At 39.0% G+C, this 16,964-nt stretch overlaps 1 protein-coding gene across 1 annotated transcript; it reads right to left on the bottom strand.

Moving 5' to 3' along the window:
- Window positions 1-1,056: 1,056 nt before the first annotated feature.
- Window positions 1,057-9,864, bottom strand: RFXAP (regulatory factor X associated protein). The gene is made up of 4 exons (XM_049778467.1): window positions 9,822-9,864; window positions 9,014-9,765; window positions 4,444-4,551; window positions 1,057-2,520 (listed from the first exon to the last, which is right to left on the bottom strand). Exons 1-4 carry the CDS (start codon window positions 9,862-9,864, stop codon window positions 2,410-2,412), a joined length of 1,014 nt encoding a protein of 337 aa, XP_049634424.1. The 3' UTR covers window positions 1,057-2,409.
- Between the last annotated feature and the right edge of the window lie 7,100 nt (window positions 9,865-16,964).

Below are 16,964 nucleotides of genomic sequence, written 5' to 3'. Positions count from 1 at the left end.
TGGTCCCCCGAGCCTATCAGGCGTAATTTCTGAGTGCAGATCCAGGAGTAACCCCCAAGCATTGCCAGCTGTGATCTCTCCAAACCAAAACAATAAAATAAAATGTTTACTTTTATGGTGAAAAAAATCACTATATGTTGCTTCTAAAGGTAACGGGATAATAGGAAAGAGGGTCAGAGGCCAGTAAGAACTAAATGAAAAACAAAAGAATCCAATTTATAGAGCAGTAAAGCTAAATTTGGAGATTTACTGTACTGTCTCCACGTTTTATTATTCATGATTTATATAATGTGACTTCCTCATCTCTTCCTTTAAGAGGTTGAGACTGTGGGCTAGGGAGATGGCTCCAATATTTGTTCATGCTGTCCATGGGGGAGCTTCAGCTTCAATCCCTGACACCACCAAGTCACTTGAGCAATACGTGGGTATGGGGCTTGCCTTCCTTACAGACAAACCTATACCTAGCATGTTCTGGTATATGTTCTCTTGAATCCTAGAGCCCTGATCACAGTTGAATGTGGCATCCAAACAAAAAACCAAAGAGAATAGCAGGTAGGGTGCATGCCTTGAAGGAGTAATCCCTGAGTACAGAGTCAAGAGTAAGCCCTGAGCTAAATAGATGTGACCTAAACAAATAAAAAATTGAATTTATTTACTAACCTCCTAAATATAGAGAACTAGACTTGAATTTAACAAATTAGACATCTAGGAAATAATATTTTGCCAGATCATAGTCTTCCAAAGTTTCTGAACACTTTGACTAGTTCTTTTAAAGCCCTATCCAGCTACCACAATAAGTTCAGCATAGCCTAACCTGTTGCAAACTGAGACAGATACTCTAGTTACCTCTCTTGTACCCAGGATTGAACCCAGATCAGACGTGTGCACAACAAGCACCCTAATCGCTGTGCTACCACTTTGGTCCCATAAACTTATATTTTAAAAATTCAATTAAGCACCTAACCCCATAAGAGAAAAACTGGTTAATATATATAAATAAATTCCTATGTCTGCAGAGTGAAGCAACTAAAAATAGAATAAGCAAATCAAGCAATGCAATGGTAAACAAGTAGACTTTAATAATTTTGGTAAAAGCATCTTTGCACAGATATACAGGTATAAAACACACAAGAAGTAAATAAAAAGATTTTTTTGTTTTCCTAAATATTATTTAAAAAATGTGACTTAAATACTTGGAAGCTTAAAAACCAAGACACCAAAAGATTCTTGTACAGTTTAACTTGAGATTCACACATTTATTTTCCTAACATCACTAACAATTTCTTAATGTATGATTTATTATTCTTATTACATTTGAATTTTAAAATTTACCTTAGAGAAAATATTTATATAACAACCCATAATTCCTTGAACATTACTAAGAAACTAGTTTTAAAATAACATAATTTTGAAAAAAAAATGACAAAATGAGCCAGTGTTATTCTAATCACTAACATTTCTTCTTGAAAAAGGAATGAGTATTAAAATGCAGGTCTATCCAAGTATTTGTGGGATAAGAAACATATATTGTGTTCACAAATTCAATATACAAGAGTTTGCTAAAAGAGATCAACACCAATAGATAACATGAAGTACAGAAGTCAATTTTAGGAGACACATTCCTTTCAGTGTACTTAATTCCTCTTTTAGGTGTTATGAGTATAGCTCTACAGAGAGAGATGTATTTATATTTTAATTTCACATATATTTAAATGTCCAAGTTTCCTTATAGATATAAAATATGCTTACCTCTTTGACAACTCCACTCTTAACTACAAAGAAAAGATTATTAAAAGAACCCAATTCCGGGAACCTCAATTGTATTTTATGATCAAAGTCACTGTCAAATGTTTCCTAAGAAGAGTATCATTAGTGCTGTGGCTAATTCTTAGCTGTGTGAGACCATTCTTGATACTACAGAACACTTAGCATACCCAGTCCACTCCCTAAAACTAGCAGTTTCCAATATCATTGTGATAACTTAAAAACATGCCCAAATTTCCAAGTGGCCTTTGATGATAACCAATGAGCTCGATGATCCAAGATTAATATCTATTAACTTCTTGACTTCCACAGAAAGTAACTGCTTCATTACCTCCAGTAAACAATGACTGAAGAGGAATATTTAGTTTAAAAATTTTTATAATTAAATGTTATTTTAGAAAGTTAGGTCAATATTTTCTTCAAATTAGAAAGTTAGGCCGATTTCTTCTTCAAGTTATTGGTTTTCTGAAAGGAATAAATGCACAGAGTGCAATACTTATTTATCCCCAAATGCACAAATACATTAACAGGAAAATGACTATTTATGGTCTACAAGCATATCTTACCCCATTTTTATTTAGTATAAAAATATTTTCATTTAATACAATAAGATAAAAAGCATGTAGATCTTCTTGATAAATTTCCTCACACTGATGCTCCTGGAAATTGCTGCTGTCTCTGCTCCAAAACTTGTTGATTTAATAGTTGTTGCTGTTTTTGTAAAAACTGCACCACTTCTGGACTTCTTAATAATGACTTAAATGGAAGAAAAGATTTATTTACTAGTAGCATTAAACTGATGGTGTTAAACTGTACTCATGCGATGAAGTTAATGTATATTTACAAAGATACAATATGTTTACGAAACAATTATGACTGAATTTAACTCATGTTGACATTTGATACACTGCTATTAAACTTCAAAGTAATCAGAATAAAATACAATGTAAGACATCAAAAAATACTAATTGGGTAAAGCCTGATTTTACTGGTGACACCATTCAAAGGAAAATGATTCTGATTTACTTACTATGCCAACATATGTATGATTTTTTAATTTTTTTATATATGTATGATTTCACAGAGATGTGAAACATGTAAAAACAAACATCAAAAAATAGTACTGGTCTTAAAGTACAGCAAAATAATCAAAGGAAATGAAAGGAGGTCACGTATAAAAATGACATTTAAATAAGAGTTTAGAAGCATATTAAGACTAGAATCAGAATTCAAATTTCGTGTTACTTTGGGGTTACTTTCAGTGATGCTATTCTTGGCAGTGCTTATGGGACAACATACTGTGTGGGGAATCAAACTTGGGCCTCCTACATTAAAAGCATACCCTCAGTCCACTGAGTTATCTCTTCAACCCTGGAACTCAAAGTTCTATAGCTTATATACTCTTATAAAGGAATAAATAAATAAATAAAGTAAAATTAAAAAATAAATAAAATAAGTAAAGTGCTTGTATATATACAATACTAGCAGGTTGCTAGATTTCCAGTGGGGGAAAAACCTGCTCTAACACAATCATTTAAAACTTAGGTGTAATCAGGGGCCAGAGCAGTGGTGCAAGTGATATATACTTTGCTCGAGCTAGCCAAAGACAAACCTTGGTTTGATCTTCCGGAGTCCCATATGGTCTCTCAAGCCAGGAGCCATTTCTGAGTGAATAGCCAGGAGTAACCCTGAGAGTCACTGGGTGTGGCCCAAAAACAAATAACAAAAAAACTAAAAAACATAAAAAATTAGGTGTAATCAGGGGGCTGGAGCAATGTTACAGCAGGTAGGGAATTTGCCTTGCACAGTCAGCCCAGTTCAATTCCTAGCATCCCACATGGTCCCCAAGCCTGGCAGGAACAATTTCTGTGTGCAGAACCAGGAGGAACCCCTGAAAGTCTCTAGGTGTGCCCCCCCCAAAAAAACAACAAAAACCAACCAAACAAAAAACTTAGCTGCAATCATATAATAAATTTAAGATTATGGTTAATGCTTCAATGTAATAAAATATGTATAAATTGATGAAAAAAACATTGACTCAACAAGTTAAAAAAACTTAATAAGAGTGGAAAAATAGGGGCCGGGAAGGTGGCACTAGAGATAAGGTGTCTGCCTTATAAGCGCTAGCCAAGGAACGGACCACGGTTCAATCCCCCTGCATCCCATATGGTCCCCCCAAGCCAGGGGCAATTTCTGAGCACTTAGCCAGGAGTAACGCCTGAGCGTCAAACGGGTGTGGCCCAAAAACCAAAAAAAAAAAAAAAAAAAAGAGTGGAAAAATATCATTAAATAATTAACACTATAGCACAAATATATTTGGTGTGTAGTTTTGCTTAAATCTTCTTTGTAAACACTGCCCAACAATCCTTAAAAGAGTATACAATAAGCTCCTTATATGGTTCAGTGGTAGAGCATCTCTCTCTTCTCTCTCTCTCTTTCTCCTACCCTAACCCCTTCACTCTTATTTTGCTTAGATAAGATTTTTAGTCAAGTTTTAGTCAAGACAGAAGTCAAAGTGTTCCTATTCATAGTCTTAAAAGATCATTCTGAGCTGTACTGGTAGAGGCACGATTTAACTCTGGCAGCTACCTAAAATGCTTACAATCTCAAAAAATCTAGACAGTTTTATAACAGTTCCAATTCCAGGTAACCAGTTATTATGACTTTATTGATACTCACCAGTCTTTTCTGATTTAACACTTGCTCTAAAAGGGTAGGTCTTGTTGGTCTATCTCCAAAAGATCCCGATCTTTGTTTGACAATGGAGAGTATGTTATCTGCACTTTCCTGAAGTTAAAAAAAAAAAAAAAAGGCTCAATCAAGTAATCCTTTCAATGAGATGACCAGATCTTTGTCTCTCTTCCTTTTTGCTTAGTTCCTAAGGGACATACAAGTCAGAGGCAAGTCCTGACAATGAACTTCTATCAGCTTCCATACTCCCTTTCCTCTTCTAGGCTTGAGTCTCTTGAGGGTCTTAAAATCAATCCTGGAGCTGTGTGGATGGGTAGAGGTGGAGAAGCAGAAATAGGCATGAGCTATTTTTATTAATACAAATAAAAGCAAATGGAAACAAAAAATGTTCTTCATAAAAAGCTAACAAAAAAACAAAATACACCTGCCTTTGGATGGGACATATAAATTCAAATGCAATGTATATATTGCTATGAGATCTCTTGATAATTTCCCCCCAATTAACCAGCAACAAAAATGGAAAATAGCAAAATATTTCTTAAAAAAGCAACTGATAGGGGCCACAGTGAAAGCACAGTGAGTAGGGTGTTTGTCAGTTACCCCTGAGCACCGCCAGGAGTGGCCCAAAAACAAAACAAAGAAATTGATATGGGCTGGAGAGAAAGGGTTTACTATAAAGCAGTGCATTATGTGTATTCACTCTTCCCATCATTCAGTTTGTCAGTGAAGCTGTTATTTTCTTTCCTTTTTTTTGAAAGCTAGATGCCTATTTGGTAATTTTATTTATTTTTAATAATATCTTTATTTAAGTACCATGATTACAAACATGTTTGTAGTTGGGTTTCAGTCATAAAAAGAATACCCCGCCCCCTTCACCAGTGCACCACCAATGCTCCCCTCTCCCTCCTCCCCACCTCTGCCTGTATTCAAGACAGGCATTTTACTTCTCTCACTCAAGATAGTCATGATAGTTGTTAGTGTAGTTATTTCTCTAACTGTACTCACCATTCTTTGTGGTAAGCTTCATATCTTGGGTCAGTCCTTCCGGGCCTCATCTCTATTGTCTCTGAGTATTATTACAATAATGTCTTTTACTTTTCTTAAATCCCATAGATGAGTGAGACTATACTGTGTTTATCTCTCTTACCCTGACTTATTTCACTCAGATAATAGTTTCTATGTCCATCCATGTATAGGAGAATTTCGTAACTCCATCTCTCCTGATGACTGCATAGTATTCCATTGTGTATATGTACCATAGTTTCTTTAGCCACCCACCCGTTGAAGGGCATCTGGGTTGTTTCCAGATTCTGGCTATTGTAAATAGGAATGCAATGAATATAGGTGTGCAGAAGGCATTTTTGTATTGTGTTTTTGTGTTCCTAAGATATATCCCTAGGAATGGTGTAGCTGGATCATAGGGGAGCTCAATTTCCAGTTATTTGAGGAATCTTCATATTATTTTCCATAAAAGCTGGACTAGACAGCATTCCCACTATAAGCTGGTATTTTCTATTGGTCTTCCCTCTATTAGAAGCTGAGCTGCCTAATAGAGTATCACTTCAATTTGCTTAAATATGACAAGCTTACCAATTTGATGTTTTAAAACATTGTTCTTAAAAATAAATGTATTTGATATACCATGATTTACACAGTTGCTTACAGTACAGTTATTTCTTGCATTCAATGTTCCAAAACCAACTCCACCACTAGTATTAAGATTCCCTCCACCATTGTCACAATTTCCCAAACTCTCCCAAACCTGCCTCTTGGCAGGTACGAATTATTTACTTAGTGCTGCTTGTTACAACTAAATGGTAATAAAACTGCCAAAAAGATTTTAGAAAATTTGTGAAAGCTGTCATATCTCAAGATGGAATCATTAAGTCATTGTCTAAAAATTTACTAAGCTATTTAGTACTAGAGGAATTCTGTTGGTTTTATTTGTTGAGCTTATGTGGTTTCTATAATCATTTTACATGTAATTTGGTGTATTCTTACTGGAAGGTCAATGTTAAAACTATGGAGATGTCACATTAAGCTTCAAGATGTTAAAAAAAAATGGGAAAGGAGGATCCTAATACTAAGAGAAAAGTACTGTAGCAAAAGGCAGAGGACTAGATCACTCTTGATACCAAGGTTCAGGGAGGACAGAGAAGAAAGAAATCAAGGCAGATAGAAGATTATGAGAAAGGGAAATAATGAGGTAACAGCAATCAGCGTTTCCATTATACTAGTGATATGGGAGAGTGGTATAACTATACATCTGAGCACAGATTAAACAACACTAAAAACATGTGATTTAAGTTGTGGCCACTGTCAAAGTGGCATGCATGTGGGTGGGGGTTGGGGATGACAGAGTATGGGAATGCTGGTGGAGGGACTGTTGTTAAAGTTTATGCCTAAACTATAACTTAATAAATCATGGCTCTTTAAAAATAAAATTAAAACATTAAAAAATACTATCATTCTCTTTCATAGTTAACTCATTTATGGTCCTGTTTCATGTTTATATGTACAAAATAAGGATCATCAAACTTTTTCAACAGTGGGCTATCTTTTTTTGGGGGGGGCACACCTGGTGATAATCAGGGTTTACTCCTGGCTATGTGCTCAGAAATCGCTCCTGGCTTGGGAGACCATATGGAAATCCAGGGGATCAAGCTGCAGTCAGTCCTGGATCAAATGCATGTAAGGCAAATGCCCTACTGCTGCACCATCCCTCTGGCCCCAACAGTGGGTCATCTTTATTTATACAATGCCAAGGCATTATGAAGGTCCAGATGATTGTATCACAATGTGGAAATTACCTTGAATCATCTAATCCAAACTTCTACAAATGTTGAAATTTCCTTTTCAAAAGTTTTCAGTGCTTTGTTTACTTAAAAATGCATCAACTTTTGAGACATTCATTTGCTTTTGAAAGCTCTAACATCATTGCAGCTCTAAACTGGGCTCAGTTGAAATAAATACCCTTTGTAATTTTCACCTAAGAAGTCTTGGTTCTTCAGGTTCAGAAAGATGCAAAATAAATCTACTACTCTGTCCAAATTACAGCCTCCTTGGATGGTTATTGAAAATGATCACCATTCCTCATTCTTTCATCCCAAGCTACTTTCTGTAAAATGTTACACACATTTGTTCCTTATTTATCCTTAATATGTAAGAAATACTGTAAGTACCCAGATTTCTAATCTGTTCATAACAGTGGCCCCTATTATTCTTGCTAACATGAGCTCCTAGGGTCTTTCAATCAAAGGCCCTTATAATCCTAATTCATTCCAACAGAGTAGGAACATTTGATACTCCCTAACTGGGAAGTTTCACTGCAAAACGAGAGACCCAAATTCCACTGCCTGATGTCCATTGACATTAAACAACAACAACAACAACAACAACAACAACAAAATGGTCTTTAAACTTTCTAGATTCATCTTTCACAAATCTTTCAAATACCCATTATCATTGGCTGTCTTCCTAGGGGTCTTCCATATTGTTTCCTTTTGCTACAGTGGACTTCTCTTTCACCTACCAAAATCTCAGGGAAGCGTATAGTGTGTAAAGAATGAAGTTTTCAGACCACACTGTTTCAGCTTGAAGACTTGCTGCCTGCCTACAAGCCCTAGCCAAAAAGCTAAACCACTCTTTGCTTCAATTTTTATGTATGTAAGACATGCACTAACTCACAGCTGAAGTTGGAGACTCTATTGAAAGCTTTAGCACAGTGCCTGACACATAAGAAACTTGGCTTATGAAACATCAACTCTTAGTCATCCTTTCTAGCTTTACAGTACGTTTTGTTTTCTCACACATGCCATTCCAGAATGTCTCCCCCTGCAACAACTCATCCTTCTTTCCATTGTTAAATCAAACACTATATAGTTGGCTTTTTTCTTTTGTTGTTGTTGTTTTGGGGCCACACCCTGCAGTACTTAGGGTTAACTCCTGCTCTACACTCTTAGCAATGCTCAAGGGACCATTCAGGATGATGGCTTTCAAACCTGGGTTGGCTGCATGTAGGATAAGTGCCCTTCCCACTGTACTATCACTCTGGCCCCCAAAGCTCTCATTTTTATATCCTGAGTAGGACTACTGATGAATCACGTCCGTCATTTGCTTGGTCCTTCTCATAGGACACTGACGATTTGTCCCATCCCTTGCACTAAAATGAATTTATCCGAAGAAGATAACTTTCGGGGCTCTGCACAAACTTTCACTAGGGGCAAGCACTAATTCGGAGCCTTAGGTCCAGCTATCTCCTCTGAGTGCAGGTAAGCAGGCCTGGACATGCTGGGGGTCCCCATGTGCCGGCTCCTCTGAGTGCAGCTGAGTAGGCTTGGACCTGCTGGGGGTCCCCCATATGCTAGGTCCTCTGAGTGCAGGTGAGCAGGCCTGGACCTGCTGGGGGTCCCCCAAGTACCGCTCCTCTGAGTGCAGATGAGCAGGCCTGGACATGCTGGGGGTCCCCCAAGTTTCCATGGGGGAGGAGGAGAAGGCACAAGGCACGCTCTCTCTTCTTTCACCTCCCACCTCTGCGCCCCAAGACCTCCCTACCTACCTCCAATTTGACGTTGCCGGAGCTGCTGGCCGGGGCGGTCCCACTGCCATTCTGGGCCTGATCGCTTTTCTTCTTCTTGTACTTGTCCTTGTACATCTTGTTGCGGTGTTTCTTGCACATCCACGGCTTGCGCTGCTTGGCCACCTGGCTGGTGGTCTCACTGCAGCCCTCGTAGGTGCAGGTCTTGCTCACGCAACTGCCGGGGCTGCCCTGCCTGGGAGCGCTGCCCCCACTGCCCCCCTCGCCCCCCTCGCCCCCGGAGTGGGTCTCCTCGTCCTCCAGATCCTCCAAACTCGCCGCGCTCTCGCCTCCTCCCGGGGGGTCCGACGTGTCCAGGAGGTCGCCTTCGTCTTCCCCGGTTTCCTCTTCGCCATCCCCCAACTCTCCCTGGTACCCCGCAGATTTGGAGTCCCTGCTACTACTGCCCCCCAAGGCCGGAGCCGCCTGCCGCAAAATGCCATCGGCCGCAGCAGCCTCGTCTTGGCCCCCGCAGGGGCGCATCACCAACAGGGTGAACTGCGAGGCCGGGGCGGGTACTCCGGCTGGAGCCAGGGCCGGGCCGGGCGCCGGGGCCCCGGGGCGGAGCGCGCCATTGGCGGAGCCCCCCAGCCCCGCGCCCTCGGCCACTCCCTGCAGCTCCGTGCTGCCCAGACTGGCGGGGGGCACGGCTCCGCAGCGGCACGACCCGTCGACCGGCCCAACGGCACGCCCCACACCCGGGATCGCACCCCCGAGGGAGGAAAGGGCGGCAGCTCAGTCCAAGCGCTTCCGATGACGCCAGCGCGCCCCAGCCCCGCCGAGGACTTGCTGCTGTCAAGGAGGCGGGGCCGGGTGGCCTTGAGCGCGCCCATTGCGCATGTTCCGGACCACAGCGGCGGGGCGGGGCGCGAGGACAGACCGCGGTTCGATTCCCCCACGGCGTCCCATTGGGTCCCCCAACCCAGGAGTGATTTCTGAGCGCAGAGCCAGGAGGAACCCCTGAGTGTCATCGGGTGTGGCCCCAAAACCAAAATAATAAATTAATTAATTAAATTAAATTAAACCATCGCCAGCATCCCCCAAAAAACTGCGGGAGATTTTTATTTCTCTAACCAAGATTATACAGGGGTGGGAAAGGAGGGGGGGAGCATTGGTGGTGGGAATGTTGCATTGGTGAAGGGGGGTATTCTGTTTATGACTGAAATCCAACTACAGACATGCTTGTGATCATAGTGCTTAAATAAAGATTTGAAATAAGTTAAAAAAATAAATATATACATAAATAAATACCCCCCAATAAAAGATTATACCTGAAAAGGCATGGGCTTCTGATTGGGTGGACTTCAACACACCATTATCACCACTAGACAGATCCACTAGGCAGAAAACTGGCAGATATCAGAGCCCTAAATGAGAAACTAGAAGAACTAGGACTAAAGGACTTAGATAGGGCCCTCCACCCTCAGAAAACAAAATACACATTCTTCTCAAGTGCACATGGAACCTTCTCTAGAATAGACCATGCCTTAGGATATAAATGTAATTTGCACAAAGTCACAAACCTAAGGATTATTAGAAGCTCTAATCAGACCATTATGCAACAGAGATCAAGATTGTAAAAAAAAGTTGTGGAGAAAATGCAACATCTGGAGATTAAACAACATTCTACTCAACAACATCTGGATCAAAGAGGAAATCAAGGAAGAAATCGAAAGATTCCTTGAGACGAATGATAATAAAGAGACAAATTGTCAAAATCTGTGGGACACAGCAAAAGCAGTAATTAGGGGGAAACTCATAACAATATAGGCCCGTGTCAGGAGAGGGGAAAATGACAAAATCAACAGTTTACAAGTACACCTTAAGGATCTGGTAAAACAACAACAAAGAATCTCAAACACAACCAGAAGAAAAGAAATAATAAAAACCAGGGCAGAAATAAACATAGAAACAAACATAGAAACAAAGAAAATAATACAAAAAATCAATGAGACCAAGAGTTGGTTCTTCAAAAGAATAAACAAGATAGGCAAACTGCTGGCAAGACTCAACAAAAAATAAGGGGGGGGTGGGGGGACACCCAAATAAAGGGAATCACAAATGAAAGGGGAGAGATTACAACAGAACCCCAAAAAATCAAAGACATCCTGAGGGCGTACTATGAACAACTATACTCAAGTTAGAGAACCCTGAAGAAATGAACAGATTTTTTGAAAAATATCATCTTCCAAGACTGAATAAAGAGAATTTAGAAAGCCTAAAAAGGGGTCCTCAAACTTTTCAAACAGGGGGTCAGTTCACTGTCCCTCAGACCATTGGAGGGTCTGACTATAGTAAAAACAAAACTTATGAATGAATTCTTCTGCACACTGCATATATCTTATTTTGCAATGAAGAAACAAAACAGATACAAATACAATATGTGGCCCATGGGCCATAGTTTGAGGACCACTGGACAGTTTAATCACATTTGAGGTAATTGAAACAGTAATTAAGAAACTCCTCAAGAACAAAAGTCCAGGTTCAAATGGCTCTACAGGTGAATTCTATCAAACATTCCAAGAAGAATTACAACCACTGATCCTCAGGCTCTTCCAAAACATTGAAAAGACAGGGATCCTTCCTAACTCCTTTTATGAGGTGAATATATTCAAAGATGGCAAAACACTACAGAAAACTACAGACCAATCTCACTAGTAGACATAGATGCAAAAATCCTCAACAAAATCTTAGCAAACCAAATCCAACAATACATCAAAAAGATTATACACCATGACCAAGTAGGTTTCATCCCAGGGATGCAAAGATGGTTCAACATAAGCAAGTCAATCAACATCATACATCACATCAACAAGAAGAAAGACAAAACTCACATGATCAAATCAATCGATACAGAGAAGGCATTTGACAAAATCCAATGCCCATTCATACTGAAAAAACTCAGCAAAATAGGGTTAGAAGAAACCTTCCTCAAGATAGTTACAGCTATCTATAAAAAGCCCACAGCCAACATTATCCTTAATGGCGAAAAATTGAAAACATTTCCACTAGGTCAGGAACTAGGCAAGGCTGCCTTCTTTCTCCACTCTTATTCAACATTGTTTTAGAAGTACTAGCAATAGCTATCAGACAAGAGAAGGGAATTCAAGGAATCCAGATAGGGAAAGATGAAGTCAAACTATCTCTTTTGCAGATGATATGATGATATACATAGAAAACCCTAAAGAGTCCACAGTAAAGCTCCTAGAAACAATTAGCCACTACAGCAAAGTGGCTGGCTACAAAATTAATATACAAAAGACAATAGCATTTCTCTATACAAACAACAAAGTAGAGGAGAAAGACATTAAGAAGCTGATTTCATTTAAAATAGTATCTAAAAATACCAAACATCTGAGAATCAACCTGACAAGTGAAGTGAAAGACCTATACCATGAAAACTTAAATCACTTCAGAAAGAAATTGAAGAGGACCGAAGGAAATGGAAGAACATCCCCTGCTCATGGGTAGGAACAATCAACATAATCAAAATGACTATTTTACCTACATTACTATAAAGATTCAACGCGATCCCTATCCAAATTCAGACATCATTTTTTTTTTTTTTGGTTTTTGGGCCACACCCGGTAACGCTCAGGGGTTACTCCTGGCTATGTGCTCAGAAGTTGCTCCTGGCTTGGGGGACCATATGGGACACCGGGGGATCGAACCGCGGTCCATCCAAGGCTAGCGCAGGCAAGGCAGGCACCTTACCTTTAGCGACACCGCCCAGCCCCCAGACATCATTTTTTTTAGGCTAGTCAAGTGAAGCAGTGGGAGTGGAGAAGAAACAAAGAAATCTGTAACTGGCTGTGATCAATTAATGTAAACACCACTGCACTTGGACCAGCCTAGACATAATTTTTAAGGACTAGAACAATCAATTATAAAGTTCATCTGGAAACACAAAAAAACCTAGGTTAGTCAAATCCATATTGAAAAACAAGAAACTGGGTGGCATTTCTTTACCTAACCTGAAGCTTTACTATAAAGCTATAGTCATCAAAACAGTATGGTACAGGAACAAAGAGTATCAGACCGGTGGGTTAGAAAAGAATATCCAGAGATATACCCACAAATATATGGCCAACTGAGAGTTTACAAAGGATCCAAGAACCTGAAATAGAACAAAGACAGTCTTTTCAACAAATGGTATTGGAACAACTGGATAACCACCTGTAAGAAACTAAAGATTGATCCATACCTCACACCCTACAAAAATCAATTCAAAATGGATTAAAGACCTGGAAATCAGACACGAATCTATAAAGTTTATTGAGGGAAAAATAGGTAGAACACTACAAGACTTAAACATCAAATACATCTTCGATGATGGAATGCCAATGGCAAGAGTAATAGCATCAAACTTAAACAAATGGAACTACATAAAACCAGAGTTTCTGTATGGCAAAAGAAACACTGACTGAAACTAAGATACAGCTAACAGAATGGGAAAACAATTTCACACTCGACACATCAGATAAACAATTGATATCTAGGATATACAAAGCACTCAGAAAGATGAGCCCCACAAAACCCAATAAAGCCATAGAAAAATGGGGAGAAGACATTAATAGACACTTTTCCAAGGAAGACCAACAGATGGCCAAGAAACACATGAAAACATGTTCACCATCACTCATCATTAGAGAAATCCAAATCAAGACAACAATGAGGTATCACCTAACACCAGTGAGGATGGCACACATCAAAAATAATGGGACCAATCTCTGGTGGTGAGGATGTGGTAAAACTGGAAATTGAGCTCCCATATGATCCAGCTATACCACTCCTAGGAATATACCCCAGGAACACAAAATACAATACAAAAATCCCTTCCTTACACCTATAATCATTGCAGCACTATTTACTATAGCAAGACTCTGGAAACAACCAAGATGCCCCTCAATAGATGAATGGCTAAAGAAACTATGGTACATATACACAATGGAATATTATTCAGCCGTCAGAAGAGATGAAGTCATGAAATTTTCCTATACATAGATGTACATGGAATCTATTGTGCTGAGTGAAATAAGTCAGAGAGAGAAAAAGACACAGAATGGTCTCATTCATTTATGGGTTTTAAGAAAAATGAAAGACATTTTTGCAATAATAAGAGAGGAGGCTGGAAGTTCCAGCTCACCTCATGAAGCTCACCACAAAGAGTGATGAGTTTAATTACAGAAATAACTACATTGAGAAGTATCCTAACAGAGACTATATGAGGGACATAGAAAGGCTGCATAGAGTACAGGCAGGGGTGGTGTAGGGAGGAGGGAGAATTGGGACATTGGTAATGAGAATGCTGCACTGGTGATGGGAGTATTCTTTACATGACAGAAACCCAACCACAATCATGTTTGTAATCAAAGTGTTTAAATAAAACATTCTTAAAAAAAGAAATGAACTCTCATTCACTGTTGGTGGGAATGCTGCCTGGTCCAAACCCTATGGAAAGCAAATGGAGGATGCTTTGTAAACTCAGAATTGAGCTGCCAATCTAGAAAAACCTGGACTCCCGCTGCAGTGTTTAATAACAATATGCTTTAATGCCTTAATTTGACCAATTATAAAATAATCCTTCAGCTTCTTTGTCCACACGGGTCTTTGGAAACAAAGAGTGGACACCCTAATTTTAAACCTCTGTGATCTATCATACTGGTTACTATATACAGTGCCTATTATGTCAGTGTCTTGATAAAATACTCTAATTTACACAGTTTCTTTTGTTTATGTCTTCTATTAGGACCCAAAGCATATGCTCATTCAGACCACTGGAACAGTCAATGGTATACCAAAGACTGGTCCCACTCATCAAACACGTTTTGACAAATCACTACTCCCTGCTTTTTTTTCTTTTTCTTTCTTTCTTTCTTTCTTTCTTTCTTTCTTTCTTTCTTTCTTTCTTTCTTTCTTTCTTTCTTTCTTTCTTTCTTTCTTTCTTTCTTTCTTTCTTTCTTTCTTTCTTTCTTTCTTTCTTTCTTTCTTTCTTTCTTTCTTTCTTTCTTTCTTTCTTTCTTTCTTTCTTTCTTTCTTTCTTTCTTTCTTTCTTTCTTTCTTTCTTTCTTTCTTTCTTCTTTCTTTCTTTCTTTCTTCTTTCTTTCTTTCTTTCTTTCTTTCTTTCTTTCTTTCTTTCTTTCTTTCTTTCTTTCTTTCTTTCTTTCTTTCTTTCTTTCTTTCTTTCTTTCTTTCTTTCTTTCTTTCTTTCTTTCTTTCTTTCTTTCTTTCTTTCTCTCTCTCTCTCTCTCTCTCTCTCTCTCTCTCTTCTTTCTTTCTTTCTTTCTTTCTTTCTTTCTTTCTTTCTTTCTTTCTTTCTTTCTTTCTTTCTTTCTTTCTTTCTTTCTTTCTTTCTTTCTTTCTTTCTTTCTTTCTTTCTTTCTTTCTTTCTTTCTTTCTTTCTTTCTTTCTCTTTCATCTACTTCTTTTTCTCTCTCCTTTATCCTTCCTCATTAATTCAATCTATTGAAAAAACTCTTGCTATGAGTTGCTCCTTAAGAAAGGTACTTCCGGGGCCGGGCGGTGGCGCTAAAGGTAAGGTGCCTGCCTTGCCTGCGCTAACCTTGGACGGACCGCGGTTCGATCCCCCGGTGTCCCATATGGTCCCCCAAGCCAGGAGCAACTTCTGAGCACATAGCCAGGAGTAACCCCTGAGCGTTACTGGGTGTGGCCCAAAAACCAAAAAAAAAAAAAAAAAAAAAAAAGAAAGGTACTTCCATACTTAAAATGTAGCATGATGCTACATAGGTTAACCACATTCTATAGTCCGCACCACCACATTGCTTAGTACTCTAGATGTGAAAACTGTGCTTATCTTAAAAAGATCCAGCCACTATATAATCTTGAAACCTTTATTTAGCAAAGACCACCCTGTCAGTGATGAAGAGACTCAAAAGAGGAAAACCCTACAATACCGATACATTGGCACAATTCTCTTTAAGTTATTTACTTATTCTTCCTTTCTCTTCTCTCTTATCTTTTGTTACCCCCTTTCTATCCTAAGCCATATCATAACCAATTATTTATCTTTTCTTAACTCAAAAAGTTCAGACACAGTCGTGAGGGTCAGACCTCCTACAATAACCTAAGAATAGAACACTAATGTCTGTTTTTATGTGGGCATGAGTTTGTAGACAGTGGACTCCTCTCTAATTGTCAAACCTAAAATGTAAAAAAAAAAAAAACATGCCTAAACTGTATTTAGCCCCTCTTATATATAACACCACCTCCCCACCTTCAGAAATCCCTCTATTCTCTCATCCCCCAGTCCTGATCCATCACCCTTCCTATTTAACCCTCTTTACCCTCAGTTATTAACCCATTAGGTACCAAGACTAACCTCCTGCTTCAATAAACCACCACCAAGCTTCCAATCTGAAATGACACCCTATCAACTCCACATCACATGCCTCGGCAAGGAACTACAACCAACACACCTGCTGATTCTTACTTTATGACCCTTCTCTTTACCTTCCTAATCGTGGACTGTTGCATGTTACTGATTTAGCCCCAGAGGGACCCCAGTCCAAGGACATTTCCCTCGTAGCTACAAATAACTTCGCAAACCTAACAAGACGCGATGTGTGATAAAAAAACTGCCCTGGATTCCACCCCCCACAAGAATATCTCAAAAGACTCAATGGGGGAAACCTATATTTCCTTTATGTGTTTAATACCTCCTAGTCTGTTTATTCCCAAAAGTAAGTTAGCCTCATAAACAGTATTGTTTTTAATGTCTTTTTAAATGTAATTTTATTTATTTCTTCTATTATATTTTTTGAATTTCTTTTTCTCTTTCTTTCTCCAACCTCACCTGTTTTGGTTCTGATTGGTACAAAAACCTACAAGAAAAGTCTTGCCTGGGATAAATGCTCAGGTCAAAACTAGGGCACAGAGATTGTGTAGACTATCATTCTCACCCCCAAATCTACTA

Source organism: Suncus etruscus, chromosome 8 (assembly GCF_024139225.1).
Source record: "Suncus etruscus isolate mSunEtr1 chromosome 8, mSunEtr1.pri.cur, whole genome shotgun sequence".
In the NCBI taxonomy this organism is placed as follows: Eukaryota; Metazoa; Chordata; class Mammalia; order Eulipotyphla; family Soricidae; genus Suncus; species Suncus etruscus.
This window is presented reverse-complemented; position numbering and strand designations above follow the sequence as displayed.

Coding starts and splice junctions, on each gene's coding strand:
- RFXAP (XM_049778467.1), bottom strand. CDS start 9,864: ATGGGCGCGCTCAAGGCCACCCGGCCCCGCCTCCTTGACAGCA. Junction 9,766..9,821: donor GCCCCGCCTCCTTGACAGCA/GCAAGTCCTCGG, acceptor GCTTGGACTGAG/CTGCCGCCCTTTCCTCCCTC. Junction 2,521..4,443: donor TGTTAAATCAGAAAAGACTG/GTGAGTATCAAT, acceptor CTTCCATTTAAG/TCATTATTAAGAAGTCCAGA.